The 24,204-nt window shown below is 45.3% G+C and overlaps 7 protein-coding genes across 7 annotated transcripts; 2 read left to right on the top strand and 5 right to left on the bottom strand.

Annotated features, from left to right (window-relative positions):
• Window positions 1–14: 14 nt before the first annotated feature.
• Window positions 15–6,445, top strand: GL218_02466 (putative glutamic acid rich protein; the record flags this gene model as incomplete). The annotated part of the gene is made up of 6 exons (XM_033578985.1): window positions 15–290; window positions 384–771; window positions 825–1,698; window positions 4,639–5,258; window positions 5,321–6,150; window positions 6,242–6,445. The coding sequence occupies 6 exons, from the start codon at window positions 15–17 to the stop codon at window positions 6,443–6,445; spliced, it is 3,192 nt and encodes a 1,063-aa protein (XP_033437950.1).
• A 1,048-nt stretch (window positions 6,446–7,493) lies between these two features.
• Window positions 7,494–8,729, bottom strand: GL218_02465 (Serine/threonine-protein phosphatase 6 regulatory ankyrin repeat subunit C; the record flags this gene model as incomplete). Its single annotated transcript, XM_033578984.1, has 1 exon — window positions 7,494–8,729. The coding sequence occupies one exon, from the start codon at window positions 8,727–8,729 to the stop codon at window positions 7,494–7,496; it is 1,236 nt and encodes a 411-aa protein (XP_033437949.1).
• Window positions 8,730–11,120: 2,391 nt separating this feature from the next.
• On the bottom strand, window positions 11,121–12,265 carry GL218_02464 (Negative cofactor 2 complex subunit beta; the record flags this gene model as incomplete). Its single annotated transcript, XM_033578983.1, has 4 exons — window positions 11,121–11,228; window positions 11,282–11,541; window positions 11,604–11,630; window positions 12,244–12,265. 4 exons carry the CDS (start codon window positions 12,263–12,265, stop codon window positions 11,121–11,123), a joined length of 417 nt encoding a protein of 138 aa, XP_033437948.1.
• A 1,185-nt stretch (window positions 12,266–13,450) lies between these two features.
• GL218_02463 (Benzil reductase ((S)-benzoin forming) IRC24) lies at window positions 13,451–14,380 on the bottom strand (the record flags this gene model as incomplete). Its single annotated transcript, XM_033578982.1, has 4 exons — window positions 13,451–13,484; window positions 13,539–13,909; window positions 13,962–14,123; window positions 14,198–14,380. 4 exons carry the CDS (start codon window positions 14,378–14,380, stop codon window positions 13,451–13,453), a joined length of 750 nt encoding a protein of 249 aa, XP_033437955.1.
• A 411-nt stretch (window positions 14,381–14,791) lies between these two features.
• On the top strand, window positions 14,792–16,096 carry GL218_02462 (putative oxidoreductase C1F5.03c; the record flags this gene model as incomplete). The annotated part of the gene is made up of 2 exons (XM_033578981.1): window positions 14,792–15,240; window positions 15,322–16,096. The coding sequence occupies 2 exons, from the start codon at window positions 14,792–14,794 to the stop codon at window positions 16,094–16,096; spliced, it is 1,224 nt and encodes a 407-aa protein (XP_033437954.1).
• A 2,647-nt stretch (window positions 16,097–18,743) lies between these two features.
• On the bottom strand, window positions 18,744–19,391 carry GL218_02461 (uncharacterized protein; the record flags this gene model as incomplete). Its single annotated transcript, XM_033578980.1, has 1 exon — window positions 18,744–19,391. One exon carries the CDS (start codon window positions 19,389–19,391, stop codon window positions 18,744–18,746), a length of 648 nt encoding a protein of 215 aa, XP_033437953.1.
• A 2,451-nt stretch (window positions 19,392–21,842) lies between these two features.
• On the bottom strand, window positions 21,843–22,267 carry GL218_02460 (Cytochrome c oxidase assembly protein cox16, mitochondrial; the record flags this gene model as incomplete). The annotated part of the gene is made up of 2 exons (XM_033578979.1): window positions 21,843–21,923; window positions 22,001–22,267. The coding sequence occupies 2 exons, from the start codon at window positions 22,265–22,267 to the stop codon at window positions 21,843–21,845; spliced, it is 348 nt and encodes a 115-aa protein (XP_033437952.1).
• Window positions 22,268–24,204: the final 1,937 nt, after the last annotated feature.

The raw sequence follows: 24,204 nt of genomic DNA, 5'->3' as shown, positions 1-24,204 counted from the left end.
GCTCCTTTACGACAATGGCTGCAAAATTCACATCCCTCATTTATCTATCAATATGGCTGCTTGCGGGACAAGTGTCATGTGGCTCCATTGCAGCGTGGTGGAATACAAGAGCTCCCAGCTTTATTATGCAGGACGATGATACTGGCGGTATACGATATAGTCTCTGTAACGGCAACTATACACCAATATTTCCAGAAGACAAGGCGCTCATAGCTCCCTTCAAAGACCACCAGCCGAAAAACAAAACGGGGCTGTCCGCAACTGGGTGGATGGATGGCGAAACCGCTCGAGTAAGTAAAAGCTGAGATATTCTCACCATTGCGAAATGGGCGAAGTGGAGCCGGTCAGACCAAAGTGAGAGTTTCGCTGACGCCAGCCAACAGGCATCGATTTTCTACATGGATAATAACGATCAGATTGTCAATGCGCTTCTGAAATGCGATTGGAACACGGGACATTGGGAAAATGCGGGCGAGTATGTTGTCTCCGGAGGAGCTCCTAAAGTAGCGCCAAACTCGGGGTTATCAGCGGTGCTGCTTGGATCAACGGAAGGATACCGAGTATATTACAATGACCTCGAAGGGACTCTTCACGCAATCGGATACACACCTAGTACGACATGGTCTTATTATGGTGTAATCTCCCATGATGCAGCCTCTTCCCAGGCTATTGGGTCTACTTTCTCCGGCAGCAATATCTCAGTTGTGAGGCCTAGAGATGCCGAAAATATGGGAGTGTCAAAATTCGATGGTGGTGACATGTGGCATATATGTGAGACTACCCTCAAGATTTATTCAACCATAGCGCTAATTATGAATTTTCAGCAACCTTTCCACAGTCATTAACACAAACGGGGAACCATTCAACCAACGCAACAAAGGCGTCCGACCTCAAGCTCAGTTCCAATAGCCCGAGCTTTAGCCTCCCAGCTTGGGATGGTAACGCATCTGCCCTCGCCGTAACCATCAACAACAAGAATACGCGTAGCATTTTCTACATCGGCACTGATAAGAAATTATACCAAGTTAGTAACAGCGATGGTAACAGCACCTGGAGTATAGCCCCGCGCCCAGATGACGAGGATAAATCTTGGCCCGTAGCCGATGCGGCCGGTGCCCCGATCGGCATCGCAAGCGACACCGGGAGCCGTACCACCCGTTTGTACTACATGAGCGGCGGCCGTATGGTCGAGGTCAACGGCGACCACGGGAAGTGGCAGCCATCCACCGTGCTACCTAACACCAACACAAGCCAAACTACTACAGCACAAGCACCAGCGGCGACAACTACATCGCCATCAGATGAAGATAATGGGGGTTTAAGTGACGGTGCGAAAGCAGGGATTAGCATTGGCGTAACGCTAGGCATTATCGCGCTTGCGGGCACACCATTTGTATTATGGCTTTTACGCCGGAGACAGCGGAGAATCGACGAGGCAGCTGCGGCGGCGATGGCGGCGGTGAGAAGAGATCAATATAAGCCGGAAAATGGATATGCGGGACCAGGACCAGCGTACGGTCCTGATGGGACGCAGGCTGGGGCTCAAACGGCGGTTGGTGCCGACGGGTACGTGTACGGTGCACCACAGACTTATGGAGGATACCCACAGGCTCAGCCGCTTCAACCTGGATATGGACAGCAGCCACAACAAGGGGTTGCTTACCCATCGCAGATGGGTTATGCTATGACCTCGGATGGGTACGCACAACCTACCGCGACAACAGCAGGGTATCCGCAACAGGCAGGGTTCACGCAAGATGGGGGATGGATGTATACTCCGCCAACTGGGGATAATGGAGCACACTACCAACAACAACAACAGCAACAACATTACTACCAACAACATCCGCAAGAGATGCCGGGGGATACGAAACCCGTTGAGTTAATGGGCGAGGGACATTACAAAGAAGTACCATGATCTAAAGTAATCTAGTAATGAGCTAGATACATGCGCGCTCATATAGAAAATGGGACGGTTCGGGAAAAAGACGGGAGGTATTTGCATTTTGGTTATCTCGGTTTTATATGTCGATACTTCAAACTTAAAGGCGGACTTCTAGCGTTAAGCGGATATGTCTAAGCATAAGCAGCATGGTAAAGAGCTGTGCCTATTCAGTATATATACGCTATTATAATGTATATAATTAAAGAATGTTAAGTCATAATAATTATTCTATTTGTATAAACGAGCAGATTATTCATGAAGAAGTCTTGTTTATGTGTTTTCGAGGCCGCTAAACGGTCTAGCTTAACTAAGTGAGTCACGAGCTATAACCCTCTATTTTAGTAGTAGTTGATGAAAGCCTTTAACCTAGTTCCTTTGCGTCTTAGTATAGATTAGCTACTTACATATCCGCCAAGTGAAAACAGCTAAGATAGGATGGCCATTCGTAAGAATTCTTGACGAAGTAAAACCTCACTATGTAGAATGAAATATCGTGTCAATGGAAAACCTTCGAGTAGATTAGATAGTCCAGATTCAAGAAACTCAACGGTATCCGGCACGGCCCGGTAACCTTGATCTGCGGATCAGCTTAGGCGAACCAATTTCGAAGTTCAATTGGTCATGAGATCTTCCAAAAATTATGGCGAACCTCCTAGAAGGCTCCCTGTGTCCTATGAGATCTGGAACCGAGATGAGTTCGTCGATATCAGGGGTATCCTGACGCAGGGTTCCTGAGAGCGACACGCCATCTTAGGTTGTTTGATGCCCAATAGCTAGATCATCATGTATAACTGACTGTTATAAGGAAGTTCCTGGTTATATGGAGACAGTAATAAATATCCAATAGTGCCATAGTCCAGAAATCCCTTGCAGATGTTTTGAACAAGACGCATTTTGTCTTCTTGGAATTGTCGAATTAGAATCCCGTGATTTCCGCCATCTTCATAACGAATTATATGGTCGACATTATCTAAGCGCATTATTAGGTACCTACCTATACATGTATTTAGGTACATCTATCTTATTAGGTAAAATATGTACATATTTAATGTACATTCTGCGAAATCTGTACGAAGTTACATAAATAGGGCATATCACGTTATGGTCCGAGCGTGGACATCTACGGAGGCCTTACGAAAAAAACAGGAGCGGCTAGGTAGGCAAAAGACAGGGAAAAGCATTAATGCTGCAACTGCAACCACTGCATCATTGCGTCAGCGTCCTCCCCACTGGTTTCGACCCCACCATTTTTCTTCCTACTTCAGGTTCCTTCAGGCTTCTCTGCACCTATCCGAATGCCCATCTACCAACCTCTCCAACCACTCAACTGCGACTTGGCATATACAATATGCAACCCGATGTTATGTATGATGCATTCGATTTCTTTCGATACTGAAAGAAGAAGTAATAACTGGCCATACTATGTAAAAATTGGTGAGGAGAGTATTCGGCATTTCTGACGCAGCGCAACATGAATTACCTACCTATTAACCAAAGAGGTATCGTGAGCAAAGGTGGCGCGTGGTTATGCCCTGGTCTATCGCATGGTCGATATTGCATACGCTACTGGCCTGGATGCGCAGCCTGCTCATTTGGCTGCCCAACAGCGTATGGCCGTTTGCTTGTCTCACATACTAGCATGGCATACTAGCATGGCCTTGCTGTCTCACGAGGGCATCCGTCACGCTCAGCCTGCAGCGATCTGCTGAGTTGAGTAAGCGGCATAGGTTCACGCAGAATCTCAAGACATTCGAGACATTTCAAGGACCTAAGACATCTTAGGACGAGGGGGGAGACCATAGCCATAGCCAAAAAAGCCAAGCCACAATCTGAATCTATATTTCTATTTTTTTTATTGATGGTTACCTGCATAGGTTCTTTGCCTGATTCCGTGACATTCTTCTCTTCTACCCGCTGCCCCCCCATTCCCCCTCCACTCTCTTTCCTCGTACCGGACGTAGTATCGTCAGGACGTGAGGAGCTTAGCTTAGCTTAACAGCCCTAGCCTTCCTTGATTCCCGTCCACCGCTCCAAGCGAACCCCCCTGCTACTTTTCGTATGCTTTATTAGTATCGGGTCTCCCAGCTGCTGTGGTATGACGACGTTTGTCTTCCCTTAGCTTCTCTCCAGTCCAGAATTACACTTTTAACTTGCGACGACATCTGGTATTTTTCTCCGCGAACCTGTCAGTTTTGTATCACTGCTTTGACACCATTGACACCCAATCCGATGAGGCCTTATTAGCTAGTTTATAGTACAAGCAAACGGCACAAATCCTGGCCTACAAATCTTGTGACCCCCCCCAGCTTGAGGTCCTTCTGACAACCTTCAGCTCTAATAACTCATACTGAACTTTTTTTACTTCTTCCAACTACTGTTAAACCATCAAGCTATTCTGCTAGGGAGTTAATACTTCAGGAGATTTCAGGTCGAAATACCGCGGCACGCAGCCTACAGTATTCTTGGTGTTGATCATTTCCGTATCAGTCTACAGCTATTGAGGTTCCTCTTCTACCCCGCTACCGTCGCAGAGTGACGCACCTCAGCGGTGAATCTTTCACCACCACCACCACCACCACCACCACTACCACCAATTGATAAACTCAACTCTTCATCTACTCCATAGACGATCTCTTTGAGAAGCAAAGTTTATTTTTAGGCTTAAGGCTTGAGGAGATGTCTTATAGAACTAGTCGGTCCGATGTGGACGACAGATATTATGAGTCCGGTCCGCCGCGGAGGGCACCGGCTCGGGATGATGACTTCGAGTCCTTACCGCGACGTCGCAGCCCACCACGCAGAGCACCCGTGAGGGAGTATGAAGACATAAATATTCAAGTCCAAGACCGGGAACGAGAGCGAAATGACCGCACTCCTGCATTTCTTAGAGAAGATGTTAGAAGGACAGAAGCTGGACCGCTAGTCCTGCGTCAGCGTGAAGTTGAGACAGTTGACCGGCGACGTCCTCGCAGCCCTAGTCCTATTCACTACCGGGAGCGCATTGTTGAGAGGGACCGTGAGCGGGCTCCTTCGATGCCTCCGGAGCGTCGGCCTAGATTTATCGAACGATCACCATCTCCACCTCCCACCGCCGTGCGAGTAGAATCACGCACAATTGAAAGACGACGGGAAAGGTCACCAACTCCAGAGCGGGAACGGGATCGAGATCTCATTCACCTACGAATTGAACGTGAAAAGGAACGTGCTCCCTCACCTAGTCCTTCACCTCCGCCTCCACCTCCCCCACCAGCAGTCATCCGAGGTCCTACAATCGAGCGTGAGGTCATCACGCACTATCGTGACATTGACCACGGTAAGTTTTACCTATTTATGAAACATATAACTTAAGACGGTCCCATTCTAATATTCGAATAGGTCTCATACGGGCTAAACCTCCGACTCCACCCCCACCCCCGCGTACTGCACCGCCTCAAACTAGAGAGCGGGACATAGATATCGATATTGATATCCGCCGTAATGAAACAGATGTTGACATCCGCGAACGAACTCGGTCGCGATCTCGCCCGCGTGTCGAGCGCCCTCGTCCGCGCAGGCAACCAACTTACTACGATGAGGACGACTTAGTAATTGAGAGAGACCACGACATCCTTCGTGTAGACTCTCGACGAAGAGCTCACTCTGCTGCACCACCCCCAAGACCAGACTATGAAGATGAAGCTGAATATATCACCGATAAGATCGATTCACGGGGTCGTATGGGAGAGGCATGGAACGGCGCTACTAAAGACTGGACAATCGTCGATGTGCCACCCGGCACTGAGCGCGTGAAAATGGATGGTGCCGGAGGCGCCGCCGCCGAAGTGACCTGGCAGCGCTACAGCGGTGTGAGACGGTCTAAGTTCATCCCTGATCGGGAGGGAACACCTATCAGCGCCGTAAGTGAACCAATTCGAGAAACGATTCGGGAATCTTTTCGGGAACGCGAGCCATCACGTGAACGAGATCGGCTCAGCATACAAGTATACGACAAGCGAGAGAGATCGCGCGACCGAGACGTTGAAGTTGAGGAGATCCAAGACCGACGGATTTCGATCCGTGATGGTGATAGAGCGCCACCTCGAAAGCGTAGCGAGATGTGGACCGAGATTACTAAGGATCTCGTGCTTCGTGAAGCTATCGAACGGATGGGGTACGAGTATGAGGAGACAGAGTGGTTCTTCTACGTTATGCAGTACCTACGCTATGTAAGTCTCATTCTCGTTTCTGTGGCACCGCGTCACACGTCGCACCTTTTTTTTTTTTTAAGATCAGCATGTTAACACAATGTTTCAATAGGAGGACGTCCTTGAACTCGTGAACTTGTCTGACGACATCCGCCGCGCTAAGCGACGCAGAGCCGAAGAGGCTCAGTGGAGCCGCGATTGGGACCGACGACATCGTCATCGACATTCCTTGAACTGGGATACTGTCGATGACGAGCGCATCGTTGAGCGTGAGGTTGTGTATGATCGCCCGTCGCACCGCGGGTATGCCCGTTAAATCACTACTCATGACACGGATTATTCTATATCCTATGATTAGGCGTGTCTACCTCGTGCTTATAGTTGGGTTTTCTCGACTTTTAGCTTTCAGGCGAGAACAGTAGACCGTAGTGGCGAAATAAATGATAACACCAACGCCATCGAGAACATCACTCTCCAAACACGAAATGAGGCAGATACCACGGCGACAATCTTAAACATCATCTTCGCCGACAGCGCATCATATAAAACATTATATATACCTCACGACAGTGGTACTAGTCCCAAAGGCAGAGTTGATCGCAGCATATGTTACCTTTTTATTTTTTTTATTCCATACCTCCTTTTTTTTCGGTACCTATCATGAAGATGAAGTCACGGGGTTATGAAGACGATTTGAGGTATAAGCAGGACAGGCAGATGGCGGAGGTAATTTGGTCTGTTGTTTTCTTTGCGTGTAGGGGAATGGAGATGAGGATGATGATTGAATGGTATTATTATTATCTTTTTTTATGTCTATATGCTGTATCTAGACTGCTGTTGAGTAAGGTACGGAAATTGATTACGATTTATGACTATAACTTCTGCTGTTGCTATTTGACTTGTTTGTGATGATTACTGAGTGTATGTGTGTATGCTGTGTACCGTAGTGTAGGGTCGGTATTCATGGCTCTGAATTAGGTACTTACTTCGAATACACGTCTGCATACGCACGCACACACATGTATATAGCAGACTCTATCTACGGCCTTGGTAACATTCTAGAAGACTTAAATATAAATAGGGGATGTAGATATGAAGGCGAGGTAAGTGACGATATCGCATAAATACCTCGGGAACCCTAATCATGGTCGAAGTAAGACGTCATAGGTACCTGTATTGAATAAGGTAGATCGGTATACTGCTTGAGCATAGGATAAGAAAACATGAGGAAATAATCATGATCCGTGAATAAGTAAAGATCGAACTAACCCCTATATAGATTCCTCTTTCTCCGTTCGCTAGCATCCTTCAACGATGAGCGTATACCACCAGATGCAGGATCTCTCATGTGCAAGACTTGTCAGCTAGTACGCGTCTTGGATCACTAGTCCCTCTTCATCAACAGGTTCGTAGAAATAGTCATTGTCTTTAGGGTGCGAGCCAATCCTCTCCTCAGAAACCTCAATGAATTCCTCCAGAGATTCAATAGCAGCCTCTGTCATCCCCTCCTTTATCTGGACGTCGATGGCTCGGAAGGTCCTGTACTCAGCTGGAATATTCCAACCTATCTTTTCCTGTATAACGGATTGGAGAGTCTCGCGCGCAAGTTCAGTTTCCTCGGCCTCGATATGCGTGATGACCTTTTTCAAGGTCTGAATCTCGGCGGTTAGGTAGCGGTCCCTGACACCCTGGAGCAACTTCCAAAATGATTCGATATCGCCTTCTAGAAGAGGGTGGATTGCATATTTCACCGGATCAGCTCTCATCCTCAATTCAAATATTTCTAACGGTGTCCATCCATCTTCATCCTGCATACGCACGTCTGCTGTGAACTCGGTTTGTTCCAGGATGTCGATACTTTCTGCATAACCATCCCACGCAGCTTGTATCAAGGCGTTCTCGTTACTTTGGAATTCATCGAACCTATAGCCAGCACCAACTAGTAAGCGAAGCATATGTCCGTTTCTATAATAAAACGCCTCCATCAGAACTGTACGGTGATAAATATTTTTCTCTTCGACGTTTACCCCAGCACTGATAAGCAGATTAAACTTCTCCTCCATATCAGCCGCGTCATGAATCACCGCAAGCCAGTGCAATGCATTCCCCTCATAATTAAAAGTGCTAGCACCGTGATATAGGAGAATACTGGCAAGATTTGCTGATCCTTTTGATGAAGATGCTATCGCATAGTAGAGAGCCGATTGATGAAAATCATCAACCAAATTTATATCACACCCGCTATCGATCAAAGCCCGAACTTGATCGTATTTTAAATATCTTGCTGCTGATATCAACGGTGTATCGCTGAATATATCAACAGAATTCATGTTTGCACCATGGGATATTAAAATTTGCATCGCCGCATCGTCGTAGTTTAACACGGCAAGATGTAGAGGGGTGTTTCCAGCGTGATCAAGTATATTGATATCTTCCGGTGATTCCTTTAAAGCCTCGATTAAATCACCGCCGGTTCGTATAGCCTCATGAACTGGCCAGGAATCATACACACTTTCGTCATCAAGTGCAATGACTTCTCGTAGGATGACCTGCTGTCTATTGTCTGGGCCTTTGAAGTCCATTAAATATCTAGCCATCATTGCTGCTTGTCTACAATTCGGTAAGAACATGCGAACAAATCTATCTGCTAAATAGGGCTTCAAAACGCTTACTTTCCGGTATCAGTGCCCCTAACAATTGATCTCGTACCGTTTAAGATGGTTGGTATTGGACCGTACATTTGCCAAACTAAAAGGTTCTAGTACATATTATTATTGTGCATCGTTTTTTACGAGGAAGGGCCGCCTTACATATAAAATACTGTTACCACTAATTCGGTCAAGAGGAGATAAGCCGCCATAAGATATCTCCCAACAGAGCCCTTCAATGTTATTATTAAGTACGTGAAAATTAAAATGTCTGTGGTTCGAAAGAATGCGCGGGACACGTAGGTGGAGGGAAGCGCTGGCACCGGTAATGCTACTAAAGGATAAAGTCGCATCGAGTGCCCGAGAGCAGAAGAAGAGAGGAACGCGTAAGTTGAAATGACGAGGTGAGCGAGCCCGTCGACAGGTATGCACATCACAACTCTGCGCACCGAGTCGTGGGGCACCATTATAAACAGACTGAAGCCATCCATAAATGACCGAGGTGGCAGGGTACAATCGGGTTCGGGAAATAGAAGAGTGGCATTGGCATGCACAATCTTTGGTGCAGGCTCTTCGTAACGCAGCCGTGATTTGTACTATTGGCTCATGATTCTGGATCGCTTCCCCGCTGTCGTTCATATATAGCGAACCCTCTCTAGACATGTTTGATAAAGTGAGTTGCGAAATTTCCTGTGTTATAGTAGTATCAATGCTACTGGCTATCGCCTCGGTGCTATCACCGTCGGTAATAATGTGAGAAGTACTTTCATCATCATTATGTCCTTGGCCGATTGACTGGCGTGGAGGCAGAGCGAGGGTTGTTTGCTGTACTTGAGTTGTTACTATTGTATGAATATCCAAGAGCATCCTTCCATTAGACCTTGAGCATTATCAGCATAATACTAAGCTCTGGAAGTAAGGATGATATTAGACATACGTCGACGCAAAGAAAGATGCGCTATCGAGAATTGTATGTAAGTATTCACGGTTCATTGTTGCCCTTTTGCTCAGTGAAATAATCTTTGATCTATACCAGAGCCACTTCACCTTGGAGATTTTAATAGGGCCATTTCCTTTCACCTCTTGTCGACATTTTCGGCAAAGCTCTTCGAGTTGCGATATAATTGATGCCGTGTTGGCCTCAATCATCGATAGTAAAGCGCGTTGGGGTATTTGAAATCTCGGGTCATTTGGTAAATCCTGGATCCCCTCTCTTATGCGAATCCCAAACTCATTCAATAGGATTAGCTGAAGATTTTAGCGAGAGTTACTGCGAGTGCTCTGAAGGGGTGGTAGAACTGACCTCATTCGTTAGCTGAATCGTCTCATGCTTGGCCCCGAAGAAAGATTTCAATATATCGATGATCTTTGGCGTAGCCGCAAGTGCTTGTCCGATCGCAATGAAGCTTGCGATTGCTGAAATCACATCCATGTTGCTATGTTGAATATTCTTATTTCAACTTAGCTGATACGGAATAGATGAAGTTGGAAGACAATGGGGAGGTGGGCGGATTTGGAGTTTATTACACCAATTGCCTCTTGCCGATATGCAGGCTGACCCGGACAGCAAAGACAGACAGATAAAGTCGTTGTGGCTTAGCAATACCAGAGCCTACTTTCCTGGCTTAGACGCCTACATCTAAAGCAACGTTGCCGTCACCGATTGGTAGCCTTCACGTTAGGCGTTTCCATGCTCGCATCCTTATGCAAACAGAGGGGATCATCAGAGTACTGAAATGGATTGTCTAAACCTTTGAATTATAAGCTCAAGATTAAGATGTCTTTTCGGATTTGAAAGGAGAATATAGACTGTTGCGTACATATATATCTCTAAATCTTACTCTGTGCAACGTCGATGAGCACTATGAGCTTCGTGTTTACAGCTCGGGTAAGGCATCCTAAGCGCCTTAGGTAAGTACCCATACCTCGTAGGTACAAGCCAATTTCGAAATATAATAAAGGGGTATTCGGAGTTATAAAGGTGATTCAGCCTAGCTGTCGAATCAGCAAGTAAAGAAACCGATCATGCTAAAGAAAGGGGTATAGGCCGCGGCGTCTGATAATACCTACTCACGATACGAAGATAATAGGTAGCAAAGAGCAGGTTACAAATTAATATTTCCTTGTATTTATTTCTACCAAGCTGTAACCGTATTTGACGCCAATATCATAAATAAGTATTCCGCATTTCCTCAAATCAACGCCATGAGATGCCTCGTCTCCTATCGTCATTATGTCGGGGATGTGATAACCGGGTATCTAGCCGAGCCGACAAAGAGGTAATTCCTACCCTAATAAACACCGGAGTTTCTAGATGAATGCGCCAGAGCCCTGCCAGAAGGCTTAATTGTATCGCTTGGCGGCTTCTTCAAATGCCTTCTTTTGGATCTCCTCCAGTTGCGCTAGAGTCATCCCACTGTCTTCCAATTTATTTCCACGCTTCTCCCGGACCTGTGATAGTTAGAGCTTGGACCATAGTAGGAAGAGTTAAGGGGTTATCAAACCTTCTGTGTCTCTTTGTGCTGTGCCGCAGCCTCAAGAACGGCGGGGATATAGTCCTCAAACCCTAGGGTCTCTAGTGCCTTGGTGATATGGTCGCATGCGATTGTTTTCTTCGCCTCCTTCTCGGAGATCTCGTTAGCTTCCGAAGATACCAGAGTGATGAACTCCACGCAACATTCGATAAGCAGATCCCGAGCTTCCTTGGCAAAGGAGAGACCGCTCGATGCAGGTAGAATTTCGGTGACTATCTTCTGGACAGTCGCTGCATTCCATTAGTATACAAATAAACCAGTGGCGAAAACAAGTAAGAGGTTTACCACGTACCTTTGGGGAGGGAAAGATCATCGCTGCCTAAAGAGTTGTTAGTTATCAGTCTGAAGCTTTGTAAATGAAAGAAGGCTAAGAAGGGCCAAGAATGGAACAAAGAAATATAAACGTGGCTTTATGTCAGTACCAAAATGGCTCGAAAACTCCCAGGAAGTGTCTTTCTTAGGGCGTCCCATCCCGTGGATTGAAATAAAGTTGTATATTGGCGATAAATGTTGGATTTGAAGTAGAAGTCGATGATATGTCTACAATATAGGTCCTACCTTCTTCTGGGAGGGATAGATAGGCAGCGATATATGTAACGAAAAGACATCAACCAGGATATTGAGCTTCTGTTTGATACAGTAATACGCGTGACCATGATAGGAGTCATTGAATTTATTATTGAATTTATTTCCTATTGTTGTGGTAGTAGCCATCCGCTTGGTAGACTAAGAAATGGTTCAAGCCTCGAACAGTTCAGATGCATATTGGGTCAGTGATACAGTTCGTCATTGTCCTGAATCACAATGAATAAAGTTTGCTTCATTCATCGTCCCATTCGGGGAGTTTACGGCCAGGGCAGTTTGCGTTTATTTCATTGCGAGGTCGTAAATGACTTGGAATCATAAGACTAAAATAGATATAACGAACTTACCGCCGTACTCATGATCCGACATATTGAAGATGGGTTGAAGGGAAAGTGGGGGGGTCGTGAGAAATGATTGACAATATCTGCTTCGCGGCAATTTCGATCTTGTATTCCCTAGTTTGATTTAGACTTGGATCAAAATGTAAGAAATAATGTGAAAGTTTAAAGAGGTTTGTGGACGAGATAAATAAGAGTAAGAAACGCAAGGCAAACTACCTTACACCTTCGTTAAGAGGATGCAGCGATGTTTTGTATCGAAACTGCAACCTTAGACAGCCGGCACACCGGTGGGTACTGTGGCTGATGGAAGAAAACCACGGTGGCGTTAAGTTCCACTTTATTTTTTATCTACCTCCCCATAAATTCTTTTTTTCTTCAAATTTTCATTTTAATTTCTTCCCAAGAATATCAACATTCTACCATTTTTAACAGCATCTTTCGTGGTATACTTGCTTACGATGCCTCCTAAAGTATTCTGCTAGAGGTTTTCTTTGTCTTGCTAAGCTACTAAGTAGCAGCAATCTATATATTGCATCCTATAAGGTACGTTTTTCTGGAACATCATGTATCACCCTTTCTATGATGAATACGTTGTCGCCCCAGTCTTACTATAGCCTAATGGCAATATGGTGATTGACACGTCTAGCCAAACGACATATCTGAGTTTATTCTATTCACATTTTATGTACAAGACATTTTTCTGTTTTCATCTACTAACAGTGGACTTGCAGGTTGCATTGATTTTATAAAAAAGGTATATACATGCACGCATACCAACTATCCCATAGCTTCTCCGAATGATGCCAAATAATAAAAGTACTATCAAATACCGATTCTACATGACGGACCCTATTATTACCTGACCGACCACACTCCCGCTGTATAATGAAAGAATTGCATTAGCTGAAGGACGGGGGGCTAATTTGATCATTATATAGTACCAAGATGGACGTGGGTTTTATATCGTTGAACCGGTTATAGAACCCGAAATATAATTCTTGTAAGGTATGGTAAACCTCTAAATATTTTTTAACGTAACTGCTTATGATGATTTAACGTGCTCCTGAATCATAATGTTGAAACAACCAAATCTTTTCATCTTTCGACTGAAGCTATCTTCTTGTTCTTTCTCTAGTACAAATAAAAAGTTAATCTCAGCTAACTTACTATATAATCTTAGTACCTATCTCGCGGGTTGTCCTTGCTATTAGGCCTACTGGAACTCTGCAAGATCGGTCGCGCTCCAGCTGTATACGCATTAGTATTCTAGTATCTCAGACGGGGTCTTTTCTATTACGTACTTGAAATGCTTGCCGCTTAAATCTCCGGGTGCACTGTTAACCAGCTTGGCTATGACAGTGCCTGGCTTTTTAGGATCCACCAACAATCCGCTCTCATGTTCATTGACGAAGCTCTGATAAGCTTCTGGTGTCATCCCAGCCTTACCCGTGTCTCTTATTTCTTTCTGCATATCAGTATCAAGCTTCCCGGGTGAAATAGCAATGCTAGTAATGGAAGGTTCCTCAACAGCCAGATGCCTGCAAAAGTGATTCAGGGCTGCCTTAGAGGTACCATAAGAGCCCCATCCCGCATACGCGCCAAACGCGGCTCCGGAAGAGACAAAGATAACCCGTCCCTTTGACTTTCGGAGTTCGGGGATGGCTTCTTTAATCTGTAATTAGAGTTAATACTAGCACTAGCACGGCCTCATCTGGCATACATACCAATGCTATAGCACTGAATACGTTGATGTCGTACGCTTTTCTCCATTCTTCAGCACTTGAATCGGATATTTTTGTGATAGGAGATATGACGCCATGATTGACAACGATACCATCAATCTTGCCAAAGGCTTTTAGCGCCGATTCGATGATTTTGGGTGCAACCTAGAGCGAAAGTGAGCTATTTGCCTTCATAATGATACAATCTAACAATTCTGAATTGGTAAGTTTAGACACACCTTAAGATCTGCTAGATCTGCTGCTATGAAATCGACAGACGATGAATGTTGGTCCTTCAACGTCTGCATATCCTTCTCAGTTCTGGCAACCAAAAACACCTTATGCGAGGCCTGGATTAAGGCTTGTGCTACAGCTAAGCCGAGACCTCGGCTCGCACCGGTAACAATAAACACTTTTGACATGGTGGCTTTAAGGTCTTTGAGAGGAGATATATAGTAAGGTAAGTGAGATTCTCTATTGTTGATTCATATTTCCAAGTAAATGTCACTAGTTTATAGGTAGACAAGGTTACCGAACTATCTATGAACTATATTGCTCAATTTTTTTTTTTATTAGTCCAATTTTTTTTCTTCGTCTCCTTTCTCGGAACTGCGGCTACTGGCGGGGTTGAGAGGGGCAGACGTCACTATCAGATTATGCATATGTTGATGCATTCCATATACAAGTACCCTTTGAACTACATATATATATATGTAATACTAGGTATATTACACATCTGGCATCGCCTTGATATAACTGTCTAGAATCTACTTTTGCAGACTTCATGAATATTAATTTTAGTTCATGAAAGAATTGAAGGATATGTTGGTGTCATGGCTACGACAGTAATACTAGGTGCAGGTATCATCGGTACTTCAACCGCTTACTATTTATCCAAGCACCAACCAGCATCAAGCATCCATCTCGTCGAACCCTCGCCCGAACTGTTCGCTTCGGCCTCCGGTTACGCAGGTGGATTTCTGGCGAAGGATTGGTTTTCGCCTGCCTCGGCTGACCTTGGCGCATTAAGCTTCGAGGAACATCGCAAGCTGGCTGGGAAAGAGGGCGGCGCGCAGAAATGGGGTTATGCGCGGAGTACGTCTATTAGCCTGTCGCCAGCTACCAGGTCCAAGAAGAGAATCGACCTTTGGGTCCGCGACGGCGCTAGTCGTGCAGAAGCTGCGAGTGCGAGCCCGTCGACTGGCGTGGCGCCACCGTGGTTGAGAAAGGGGGAAGGCGATGCTGTGGAGGTTATAAGTGAGGAGGGTACTGTTGCGCAAGTGTAAGTTTATAGCTTGGGGTTTCCTGTAATCCACGTGAGGTACGTATAATTCATATACAGGTTTCTGATCGTGAGATTCAGGGATCCGTTGCAATTATCTCAGTTCCTATTGCAGAAATGCATCGACGCCGGCGTGCACTTACATCACCCCGCTAAGGCGATATCCATACAGACCGACGTGCGCGATGAGCTTTCCAGTATCTGCGTCGCGGAAACACAGTCTAGTACTGAGACGGATATCCCCTGCACTAATGTCGTTATCGCGGCCGGTGCTTGGTCGTCAGAGGTCTTTAAGACGCTATTCCCAACTTCTAACTTCAAGCTCCCGGTTTTAAGCCTCGCAGGCCATTCTCTAGTAGTGACTTCGCCTAAGTGGAAAAGCGAACATGAGAACGTCGGCTGTCATGCCTTATTCCTAACTAGCAGCCCGGGGTACTCGCCTGAGATCATGTCGCGCATCGGCGGACATATATACATCGCGGGCCTGAACTCTGCAACTGAGCCGCTGCCGGACTTAGCGACGGACTCGAAGGGTAGAATCTCAAAATCGAGTATCGATACGCTGAGGCAGACGGCGAAGGAGGTACTAGGTGAAGATGACGTAAAAGTTGTGAGAGAGGGACTATGTTTCCGTCCTGTGACAGAGCGCGGCACGCCGATTTTGAGTCGCGTGCCGGATGAATATCTTGGACCCTCCATTGGCACGAGGCCGGGTCCTGAGGGAGGAGTGTATGTTGCGGCTGGACATGGGCCGTGGGGGATAAGTATGAGTTTGGGGACGGGCTTAGTTATGGCTGAGATGATTCAGGGGAGGGAGTTGAGCGCCGATGTGTCGAAGTTGGCTTTGAAGGTTTGACGTGGTTTGATGTCCATCGGCGCCTTTACAGGATGTATTTTGACTTGTTACTCTTACATCTAAATGAAATCTAATGCATGTATTTATTCAGAGGCCTGATTGTGTCATGTCGAAATTTGTAATTACGAGTTTGCCAGATCATATCGTTAGCTTTTAGCAATTTTCGATTTTTAATTAAGTAGGAATTATCCATATACGTCGAACTAAACGGTAAATTATTAGATTAACATCTGTTTGAATATAATAATAGGCACTTATTTGATAATTGTAGATTGATTAGAAGACTAGGCCGAAATGCGTAAATATTAGGGCTCAAAAAGCCTCGCTCACGAGCAAATTCGAAGTTGAAAAATGCACTCAACTAACCGCGGTCCATGGATTTAATTCACTGGCACAAGTTAGATCTGTCTGATAATAGCGTCCCGGAGTAATAGACCCGTAACGTGTACAACCCGCTAACCGTGAGACGCCACGGTCTACCATTCTGTAGCGAGAACCGAGACAGTTCCTGACAGGTACCTAGCTGCCTAACCTAAGGTACCATACCGGCAAAATGTGGTTTTGAGATATGATATTTGGGGGGTGGAATGATTTTTGTACCGGATATCTTTTCTTGTACGGGAATCAGAATCTTGATTGGATAAATTATTATTGTAATATTAAAAAAATGAAAGTGTAGCTAATAAGGTTCAAAAACGGGTAATCTTTCAGCACTAGTGGACTGGCCACCCACTAGCTGTTAGCTCAATCAAAACACTCCCGCATTGGTGGGGTGTGTTGTGGTGGGGCTAGGAGCCTGGGGTTCGAGTCCCAGCTATCCTAGCTTTTTTGATTTTTAAGGTTTTTGGGGGTCACATGACCCAAATCCCACTTATTTCAACCAATCAGAGCCTTCAGTTCCAAGGAATCATTCCTAGGAAAGGAATGATTTTTTACAAAAGAATTATAATTTTATAAAATATGATATTACCCATTTTAACCATTATTATGGGTAATATGATAATCTACGTACGGAATCCTTCCTGAAACCCATACAATGCCGCTACGGTAGGCAGGTAACCATCATAAAAGCCAAACAACCAGCGACTTAGACACAATACTCCGTAGCAAAAAGCGAGGAACTTTCTAGATCGCTAAAGGTTGTGAGACATATTTATGGATGAGGGAGTTGAGCAAGTCCGATGAAAATCAGCGGTTTCGATGTTTTTAGATCGGACGGAGAATATTTCGATCACAGTCTCCCACAACGAACGTCGGCGGCGATAATTGGGGGGGTAGATCAATATTTCTATCTAGCTGCCCTTGCTTTTCAATCTCGATCGTAGAAAGTTATATTGAGAAAGGGGGAGTCGAGACAATGATAAGGCACACGCGAACAAAGTGGCGCCCTTTATGAGAACAGTGGCGTTCGAGTCTCGATTCGAATCACACTCTTCCTCGGCATCGCATCTGCCTTTGATTGTAGCTTGTAGAATACTTATCTCCAGTACCTACCTACACTAGGTACCTAACTCAGGTCCCGATCGTACCTGAAATTGCTAAAACTATCTCGTACCTGGCCAGGCTTAGTCTCCGTGGCACGCGAGAAATGCCAATCGTGTCTTAGCCCTAGGACGACAGGCTGTCATGTGCCCATGTGCACCGTCGGGGACTTACGCAGGGGCCGGACGAAGTTACGCCCGAATATGTCTTGTCTTGTCTTGTCTTGTCTTGCCTGCAGGGTAGACACCCTATCTAGCGTATGTACGCACTTAAGCTTAGGGCCATGAACTGAGACAGGTAGGCAGATAGACAGCACGGTAAGACACGCATACGAACGATCGTGTGACGCAAACGTCAGCGGCCACAGTCGTGCAGAGGCTCCATCAGCTAACGTGTCTAGCCGATTGCGGCTTACAGCTTCAGCTGGGCTAGGCTAGCTCTCACCGATGCTAGGACCTGGAGAATGGACGGGTAGGTACCTACCTAAGGTAAGAAAGCGATGAGCGAGCTGGGTTTAGCTGTATGTATTTTCCTAAACGAGGCATATTACTCTATTCTAATAGCGCGAACCCCGCCGAAGATGCCGAGAGTGGGGATATGCCGAGCCAAGCATGATGAAAACGACGACGACGATGAGATGGAAGATAGAAGATGAAGATAAAGGTTAAAACTTCGAATTGAATGAAGCTACGCTAATGGTAGATGATTAAAGTAAAACTAAGGTAACCATGTAATAGTGTAGTTAATAGTAATGTTAGGAGGAAATAGTTTTTTAATGTCAAGTGGTATCTTTGTCCCTGCACCGTTTTACACCCCGAATAATGCAGCCCTAGAAGATAAGATGTACAAGAAAGTTAGGCACAGGTACCCCCCCAAGATGAACTCCCCCCTTCCTCCTCCGTAGATGATCGTTTGTCGTGTAATAACGCTGTCCTTTCCCGTCCATTGGCTTCCGTGGCTGCCCGTCCTGCTCAATTCCTTATTCTTTTCCCCGCCCTTCCCATAAATTTCGTCAAAGCACAATTTGCGGGGTTGTCCCCGGTGCTAGTAGTTGTAATAATAATAGAGTAGTAGTAGTAGTAGTACATTTAATAAAACATGGTGTCGAATGAGTTAGAATTTTGATGGTGTGATATGATATGGTGATATGATAATGTAAATGCTTTTAACACTCAGGTAGTTCAAAGTGCTGCTCTTGTTCCTCTTCATCGTTCGGGTCGAGCTGGAACACTATACCCCTGCGCTTCCAGTCGCCGCGCTTGAATAGGGCGTCTCTCTCGTTCATCCATTCCGTCGGCCGCCGGCGGTTGTTATAGTGCTGGGTAGGCGACGAAGCTGGAGACGAAGCTGGCGAGGAAGAGTCGAGCTCAGCGAGGCCTGGCGGGATTGCCTGCCAGTCCTTGAGTGGCCACTGAACGCTCTGGTCATAAACGTAAGGGCGGCCGCTGATAGGCCGCATGAAGAAACAGTTACGATCTTTGAGTGGTGAGTACTCGGCCGCGTTGTCCAGATGTTCCGCAGGGTGCTGCGATATCCGTTCTAAAAACCGGCGTTCTCGCTCCTCTTCCTCTAAGTACCGTTCCTCTTCGTACTCCGGGATAATATTTGGTGATGTGTTGAGACTTAGGGGTGGGTGTAGCGACAGCGGGTCGAACAGCTTAGTATCAGGGGAGCTGCTCGCCGTCGAGACGGTACTCGATGTACTCCATTTCCGCGCGTGAGAGGAAGAGTGCTCTTCGAGGCTGTCCTTTCTGCTTTGGAGGCTGCTCTTAGATTTCTTATGAAAGAGCGTTGATTTGTTTAGGCCTCGCATCGTGACCGTTATGAGAGTTATCTGGGTAGATAGATATGGAAAGTGCAGTATGTCCTCTTCAATGTGAAGGAGTACGAATGAGTGTAAGAAAGGAAAAAAGAGACACGACTAAGTCTTGTAGTCGGATGTCATGGGTAAGCGGTGAGGCTTATGTTAGGTTGCACAGTATAATATCAGCTGTTAAAGCTGATAGTTGGAGAGTCTCGAGGAGTCGAGTTGTATTGTATGTTGGAAAGCCAGGTAAGATTCACCTCTTTTTTTTTTTCAGCTCAAGGATGGGATCCGGGGCGCAGGAGGGTGTAGTATTTTAATAACTATTCCGTGATCCATCATGATCGTCCCTGAAGATCCGGTAAAGAAAAAAGAGGAGACCTACTACCTTGCAGCTAGTTCAATTCCTTCTACGCTTGCGAAAGAATGCGAGTAGTGGATCCTAGGTCAAGCCAGGAAGTCTTACTACATAGGTATTCTAACTACGAATGTACTTTTGGATGACTCTAAAGGCGAATATAGTGAAAAAGCTTATTGCCCACAAGACCCGGTACACAAGACTATTCCAATTCTTCCTTGGCTTAGCTTCTTGGTGGTGTGTGTGGACCGGATGCGTCATTGATCAATAGCGGCATGTGGTCGCTATTCTATTGCATCCGTCATAGGTCCGCCAATCATCGGATCGCTTGTCTCAGAATTCGGACGAACCTTGGCAGAATTGACAGATTGGCAGATTGGCGTAGAGGGGAAGGGATGAAATAAATGGAGAAAAAAGGAATATTATGAACACGAATTGTCTTCGCCCTCGTGTGGTGGACTGAATCAAGGCTGTGAAGTGTTTAATTCTTAGGATCGAATTATATAGGTACCTAAGCCAAGTTATCGTCCGTTTCTCGTTACAATTTTTCGTATTATCATCGTACATATTACCGAGGCTGCCGAGGAGTTATGCAAGGCTATCTAGGTACCTAACCTACCTAACCTACTTAACCTACCCATGTCGTACTTATGATCCATCATCCCATCAGTTTGGATGATCTTGCAGATCCTTGTTAGCGCATCACCGATTGCAACTTTAACCTGCTTTGGCTGAACCAGGTGGGGATGTTCAAGAACCGGCTCAGCATAAAACTTAATTGATTTAAACTATTGCCGGCGTCTTCATACTACATAACACGCTTTTCCCATCTCGTCTATACTATCTATAGTCTCGTCGGCTTTAAGCAATCTCTTAAACTTCATTGGCGATATAGTTAGGTAATTATTTCTTCTCTAGACGTCAAGTCCAGCGCTTATTAGGCGATGTCTATATAGATGAAAACTTTATGTGTGCGGCTGAATGTGAGTGAACTCACGCTGATGTCACTGGGGATATAACATCTCGATAGCGTATAATAAGTAAGTCCGATATTGTCCAATCGCGAGTGATTTCAAATCAGAATTCCTCCACGCTAGCAAGAGAACTTTTATTTAGACTTTCTCTTTTTCTCTTTACTTTCCATGGCGACTTAAGCGATGCCATTAAGATTTTCTCACACAGAAATTTCGTGTATCCAATGCCAAGAAGTTCCGGGTAAGACTCTAGGATCAATATATTCAGATTGACAAGTGGCAAAGACCCTAGAAACTCTCAAAATATAAACCTAATTGCACGCTAAAGAAACGGAATATGCCTACTTGGATAAGGATGAAGGCTTTTAAATGGAAACGAATGTGCCGAGTTAGCTATCTTGGAGACTTTTTCAAGCTGTGGGATGATTGTGGCGCTTAGGTATTTATATCTCCTTTAAATTATAGTTTAGAGTTAAAGCCCGCGTTGTCTATACGCTCCCAGGACTGATTGTAATGACTAAGTAGCCGAGGTTTGAGTAAAACCCAAGAGTTGCAATGCTGAGAATAGCTGCTGATAGACTGCGAGTAATCAACATTTCGAGCTACCCCTCTTCTAGGTCTATTGTAGATGGCAATAGAAAGCATGAAAGTGGTCCCAACCCTGCCTAGATAATCATACAGAGCGGGCTTAATTGGTTCCCCAATTAGCAATCATATTGTTGGATTCGGTCGATTATGTTATGTTATCTGAACATAAGTTCTTCCCCCTCACTTTAATCTTTCGACAAATCGCGGAATCCCGCGCAATATAACCCCTAGCGCATCGGGCCAGATTAAAGCAACACTTGAAGCTTCGAGGAAACCACTCTGATACTATGTCGTAAGGGGGTGGCTGAGAGAAGCATTTTCCCTCAGTAGTTTTGTAGTCTTACTGCGAGTATTTCATCAGAATCGATAATTGGGTAATCGGACTCGAGGATTGATTTGGGCTCGAAGTGACCCCTTGATATACAGATCGCTTATGTCGCGTCGTGATCAACTCAGATGCTTTAAAAGAAGCATATTGATGCTGAGTCCTAGCATGCTAATAATTGACTGAGAAGTTCTTCCGAACTGTAGGCTATATTTTTATAACACGCCGTCGTGCTCTCCAGGAAGTCTCTTGACACGCTTCTGTTCCCAGTTGTCTATGTCTTTCGCAGCGAGCCTCTATATACGTATAGGTTAGAGTAATCCTTTAGAAGTACATGTTGAAGGAGGCCGAAGCTTTCACAGAGAGAACTGACATAATATTCGTCTTTCATATTGACTCTCCGCCCTGTTTTGCCGACTCCTAATTCTTCATCCCGCGTCATTTGTCTAACTCGTCTGTCATGTTTCTCGTATCGCACGGCCGTGGCAGGTGTTAGTACAAATGATCCAGCTACAATAACGGACATGAATGGCAGCCCAAATAACAAGAACGGATGTTTCGCCATCATAGCACGATATTTCGCTGCAAACGTGCCAGCATCGGCGGCACTCCGATATTTCTTAGTTTGAAATATCGCCATTGCGACCGGGCGAAGTAAGTAAAATTGAAGAACGGGGTTATAAGTCAGTTTGGGACTAATCAATGGGTATAGAGGCTGATGGCATTGATAAGTAATGTAAAAACGAGTGGCATGACATCAATTGTAAAAAGTGCTTCAATTGTTGCAACGGTTGAACGAGAGCTGCATGAAACATGTACCTGAGTACCTAAGGTACGTACCTATGTAGGTAGATATATCTATCGATTGCAGAAGGTTGAATAACCCCACCTTGATTGTGTTGATAAGATTCAACTTAAAATCACGTGCTTTCGTGAAGATTACATTCGCGTAGAACGCGTCTCCAACTTCTAATACCTAAACTCAACCCTTTCTTGCCTTAGACCAGGCTGATAATCTAAGGTAATAACATCAACACTATGGCTCCTACATCTCATGGAAGAGTTGGTCCAAATAGCCGTGAGAGCCTTGCGAATGGCTCCGTGAACAATAATAATGGTCCGCCACCTTCGACTCTGGCCGCGCAGCTGGTGGAAAATATCTCTGCTTCGACGCGTTCTTCTCGGCCGGATGAGACAGCGGAATTGAAGAAATTCTTCGGCATCATAGAAGAAGTCAAGAATAATCCTGAACTATTAAAAACTGCGAAAGAGCGAATGGAACATAATCACATGTTGATATATGTCTATACTCGAGTTGTTTTAGAAGGCCTTAGATGGGATGACCCCTTTGCCGACAGAGTTCAGCTACGCGCAGATGCATTAAAGGCTGTGAACTTTTTGAAGATCACTATCAGAGAAACACCGGAAGTCCTGGCTGCAAAATCCGGCCCAGCTTCGTTCCTCTTCAGGGGGGGAGAACCATTGTGGTTATGGATTTTCCCAAAGGTCTTGAAAATGCTTGGGAACGGCCAATGCGCTGATCTAAGAGGCGAGATCGAGCTATTCTTCCATGAAATTCTCTTGACTGCCTCTCATACTGGGGTTTTATGGCCTGTCTTACCACAATTCCTTACACATATTAAGCTATGCTTCAACGGTAGGCGTGTAGTTGCTTTGGTTCCGTAGATATGGTCTTAGCTGATAATTTATACAGCTATAATGGAGCACTTCAAGGGGCTAAAAACCAATTCGATGAACCGAGATATTCCTATTCACTTACAATTACCCCCAGAACCGTTTCTAATGTCTACTGCGAGTGGAGACTTAAAGCTACTCCAACAACAATGTACATACGTTATACCTTTGGCATCGCAGGCCCTACAACATGCAACTTGCCTTCTCTCTATCATATCCACACCTCTAACGCAACACTACGCTGAATTTGACATCATGTCTGGTTTCCAGGAATATATTCCTTGGCTATTTGACGCTTATCTTAATCTCCACGACACCCAGGTTCGATGGCAATACATATTTCCTAGTACTCTCCCTCTACTCTTAGAAAATGCCTTGAAACTTTTTGGGGCCATCGAAACGACCAATGATTTTGATACCTGTATTCAGCAGAAAGCATCTACTCTCCTAGTCCTTCTCTGCATGGAAATGTCAAATCATTCGTTGGGACGACTTATAGCTGAGGAGCAGGGAGGTTCTGACTACCTATTACTCTGCAGGTCACTTGGCAAGGTGGCCAAGACTTGTCTACAATCTGTACCAATATCGCGACTCGTCACCTCGCAGCTGATACCTGCCCTTGAGAAGCCGATAATGGGAAATGAGGTTGCTGTCTCTGGTACTGATCTATGGGTGAGTATTAATTTAATATTGGATAAGGACATGCTAATTCTAGTATAGGGGTGTTTAGAGTTGCTCCGGAAGGTGGCTACGGCTCCTATATCTACTTCTCTAGGTGTCGTGGCACAGATCGACCAATTTTCCGACGAAGCACTCCGCCAACAGATTAATGAATTGAACATAGAAGTCGCAGATGCTACGGAATCTGAGCGGCAATCGAAG

Source organism: Daldinia childiae (genome assembly GCF_008694065.1).
Source record: "Daldinia childiae strain JS-1345 chromosome Unknown Scaffold2, whole genome shotgun sequence".
Lineage (NCBI taxonomy): Eukaryota > Fungi > Ascomycota > Sordariomycetes > Xylariales > Hypoxylaceae > Daldinia > Daldinia childiae.
The sequence above is the reverse complement of the archived record's forward strand: the minus strand, read 5'-3'. Positions and strand labels throughout refer to the sequence as shown.